The following is a 3,970-nucleotide window of genomic DNA, read 5'->3' on the forward strand; positions in this document are numbered from 1 at the left end:
TTGACTATTTTAGTCAAGATCCCAGACCGTTCTACAAATTTGCGCGCGAGATATATCCAGGACAGTTTAAACCTAGCCCTTGTCATAGGTTCATCAAAATGTTAGAAAAGCAGAAGAAGCTCTTGAGGAATTATTCACAAAATATTGACACTTTGGAACAAGTCGCCGGTATCGAAAATGTGATTGAATGTCATGGTAAATATAATGTTGTTATATATGTTTATTACACGTTTGTACATGAAAAACATTCAGATTTTTTAGTATATTAAATTTTATTAAAAGTTTTTTTTTATTAAAAGTTTTGATATTTTTTTTTATTAATTAATAAATATATTTTTTATATTGATAGCTATCGATATTGTGGCAATTGAAGTTTTTTTTTTTTTTTAAATTTAATTAACATTAAATTATCATGAGATTTTACCCATGAATACATAATATATAAATACATATGTGTATAGTAATACAGTTACATAAACTTCTCTCTCTTTTTTTATAAAAATAATCTAAAAAATTAACTGAAATGTTGGACAGTAAGAAACATTGTACATCTTATTGAAGTATGTCGTATTGTTTGTTGCAACATTATTGTCAAGTTTATGCAGTTTGTATTATAACTCATAAGCTTGTATATATAATTACGTATAATTATATCAACTATATTTTTTAATTACCGTATATTTTTCGTTGAAGGTTCTTTCGCTACCGCATCGTGTACAAAGTGTAAATATCAAGTTAGAGCGAATGACATCAGGGAAGATATCTTCGCACAGAGGATACCTACATGTCCAAAGTGTCGTGTCAATGCATTGCCCTCTCTGTCCGAAATGAATTGTAGCGAGAATTACAGAGGTAAATAGTGCAACTCGTTTTTACATAATCCTTGCTGATAGTGTATTTATTTGCAGTCTTTCGTAATGGCTTATCAATTTCAATATGATACGGAGGGTTATATAACTATCTTTAGTGATAGTTTTTCATTGTTAGCCTTTGCTATATAATGTCGCGAATCGATGGCCAATGAGAGAACGTTTCTACTCTTCTCGGAATGTCTCGAACTAAATGAAGTTACCGATCCAACACATAAGTTGATATCATCAATCGTAACTGCGATTATAAAGCCTCGCTTTTTAATAAGCATATAAAGGTAAACTTAAAAGATTGCACTTACCTGTGTGAGTGCCGTGTTTCGCGACTATTTCGAGGCTTGTCGTTTATTGTCCTGGATTGTTTTCTGTTTCCTCAATTCAACAATACTATATGTTACGATTGAGCGGAACGTTACAAAAATGCCATTTTAAAATAATCGTTCAATTTAAATTAATTAAAATTGTTAATTTAATTAAATTTAATAATACTCTCTCCTGTGTTATTCTCAGATTTGGTGTCACAAGGTATAATGAAGCCAGATATCGTCTTTTTCGGCGAAGGCCTCCCAGATGCTTTCCATGACGCGATGGCCAAAGACAAGGACGATTGCGACCTTCTAATAGTTATTGGATCATCCTTGAAGGTTCGGCCGGTTGCCCTAATTCCTTCATCCATTCCGTCTCATGTACCGCAGATTCTTATTAATCGAGAACCATTACCACATCTCAAGTTTGACGTTGAATTATTGGGAGATGGTGACATTATTATAAATCAAATTTGCCATTTGTAAGTAAAAAGTTAAATTTTTTATACGAAACATATATCTTATTTAATTTTTTTCCTTAAAATTAAAAATGTGTACATCACAAAAATATGTACCTATACATTAAATTTGTATTTAACGAACGTATTAATTTGTTGGCATTGTGCAGAATGGGCGATACTTATGAGGAAGTTTGTTGGTACGATAAATTTCTGACGGAGGTCTCGCAGCTCTTACCATTGCGATGTCTGTCTGATGATACTTGGGAACAGAGTCAAGACGCGACAAGTAATACTGAAGTATCGCGCGATAGCGCAGAAGTCGATTTGAAACCTCACACTGTTGTATCCTCGACTGAAAGTCAGGATAGCCTTTCTATCACTATGAATGTAATGCCACACCACCATACAAACGATAACAATGTCTGTGTATCATCTTTGCATAGTAATCATGTTCAGGCGGAGAATCCAGAAGAGACCTTCAATATTCTAGGAGAAAGTCCGAAAAGACGATCGGGCGACACTAGTATTGAGAACAGTCCTAAGAGGATGAATTTTGGTAGCATACACGAGACAGAAGTTGCGAGTTCCATATCACCAGTGAAAGTGAATACTAAACACACAATGATCTCGTCAGAAAACGAACTTCACATTACATATGAAAATAATTCGGAAGAATGTCAGGTGGTGCCAACAGTATTATCTCTTTCTTCAGAAGCTGTAATAAGCGAAACTACCCTGGAGTCTCACAAGTCGCTAAATAAGTGTGGAAAATCGAAAAAGTATGACGACGTCGCGAATCTAGATGCTACTACTGAATCGGACAAAACGATACCGAAACCGAGGCAAGCATCGGTAGACTCGGTATTGGATTCAGGCATAGGTGACAGTTGTAACAGTATTGATAGCACAGAAGAAAAGTTTCATATAACTGAATTGAAGAATAGAAGATTAGAGAGACACTGCTGGCAATCAAAAATTCGGGAGAGCCTCGCTATTAGATTACCAGGTACAAAAACTTATTTATGTATTTTTGCAAATACCACAAATACATATTTTAGTATTCTTATAAGTGACAAAAATATTAAACGGTTGGGATTTTTTTTTTTTTTTTTACAGAAAATTCCTATTACCAATTGGCAGCAGGCAGGTATATTTTCCCTGGCGCGGAGGTCTATTCCGAACTTGAGCAATACGATCAATGTTCCCTTTCGGCAAATTCCGAGAGCACAGATAGCGATAGTGATTCCTCTTCCGGCGAAGAAGAAGAAGATGAGGAAGAGACAGGTAAGTCTCGAGTTTCTTTTTGAGTTAACTTAGTTCGTAAATTTGTATATTAATCGTTTCATGTATAATATACATATATCTTATTTTATTTAATTATTTTATGTTTTTGTCTCTGTCTTCAGGCGCGGACGATGATCTGTCAGAGGATGCAAATGCCGATGCCGACACTAATGGTCAAAACAATGACACAAAGTGGGCGAGTAATTATACTATTACACAACATTAAATAATATTAAATTGAGAATTGCGTTTGGACATGACGAATAGTTTTAATGTTATTCTATCGATCTTTAATCAGCATTTGTTGCGATAATCTGTATAAAATAAGTAAACGGTGCAATTTTTATAGATTCAGTTACAGAGCAAAGTGATATTTACACACACACACACACACACACAATTACACACAAAACTTACGAATTAAAATGTTATGAATTAATTCTTTGTTCTATGAACTGAAAAGGAAGTCATTATGGGGAGCTTTCCAGCAAGAGACACAAATTGACATAAGAGTCATTCTGTTCTTGTTCAGTAAGAAACAAAGACAGAATGACTCTTGTGTTGATTTGTATCTCTGTTTTGAAAAGCTTCCATAATAACTGCGAAAAACGACTTTATTCACACTATAACGGTCTAGTTACATTTCAATTCCATTACTTTTCATATATTTATTTAAATTTTAGTACGAATTTTAATTCCAATAATAAAAGATAATTTTTCATCGATAATATAAACGTTTTTATAATTATATCTAGTAAATAGATATAATTCGGAATGCATATAATAAACTTACATATAATATACACACATATAAATAACTTACATGTGTACACACACGCACACACACGCGCGCGCGCGCGCGCGCATATATATTTTTTTAAGAATGCGTATCTGCCTTGGTTATTTTAAAAAAATTTGTTGGGTACTTTTTTAATTATTTTTTAATGTTAAAATGAACAGCATACTTTTCAAGTCGATATATATTGTGTGGAAGAAATACTTACAATATATATATATATATATATATATATATATATATATATATATATAT

General features: G+C 32.9%; 1 protein-coding gene across 1 annotated transcript in view; it reads left to right on the top strand.

Annotated features, from left to right (window-relative positions):
- LOC108751461 (NAD-dependent protein deacetylase sirtuin-1) overlaps positions 1-3,293 on the top strand; it is an 8,872-nt gene extending 5,579 nt beyond the window's left edge. Inside the window, exons 5-10 of the mRNA XM_018491679.1 lie at positions 2-195; positions 694-852; positions 1,380-1,656; positions 1,803-2,641; positions 2,752-2,919; positions 3,042-3,293. Coding sequence (XP_018347181.1) covers positions 2-195; positions 694-852; positions 1,380-1,656; positions 1,803-2,641; positions 2,752-2,919; positions 3,042-3,145 — 1,741 coding nt within the window. The 3' untranslated portion in view covers positions 3,146-3,293. The remainder of the gene's footprint in view (position 1; positions 196-693; positions 853-1,379; positions 1,657-1,802; positions 2,642-2,751; positions 2,920-3,041) is intronic.
- The last annotated feature ends 677 nt before the right edge of the window (positions 3,294-3,970 follow it).

This window comes from Trachymyrmex septentrionalis, unplaced genomic scaffold, assembly GCF_001594115.1.
Source record: "Trachymyrmex septentrionalis isolate Tsep2-gDNA-1 unplaced genomic scaffold, Tsep1.0 scaffold44, whole genome shotgun sequence".
NCBI classification, from domain to species: domain Eukaryota; kingdom Metazoa; phylum Arthropoda; class Insecta; order Hymenoptera; family Formicidae; genus Trachymyrmex; species Trachymyrmex septentrionalis.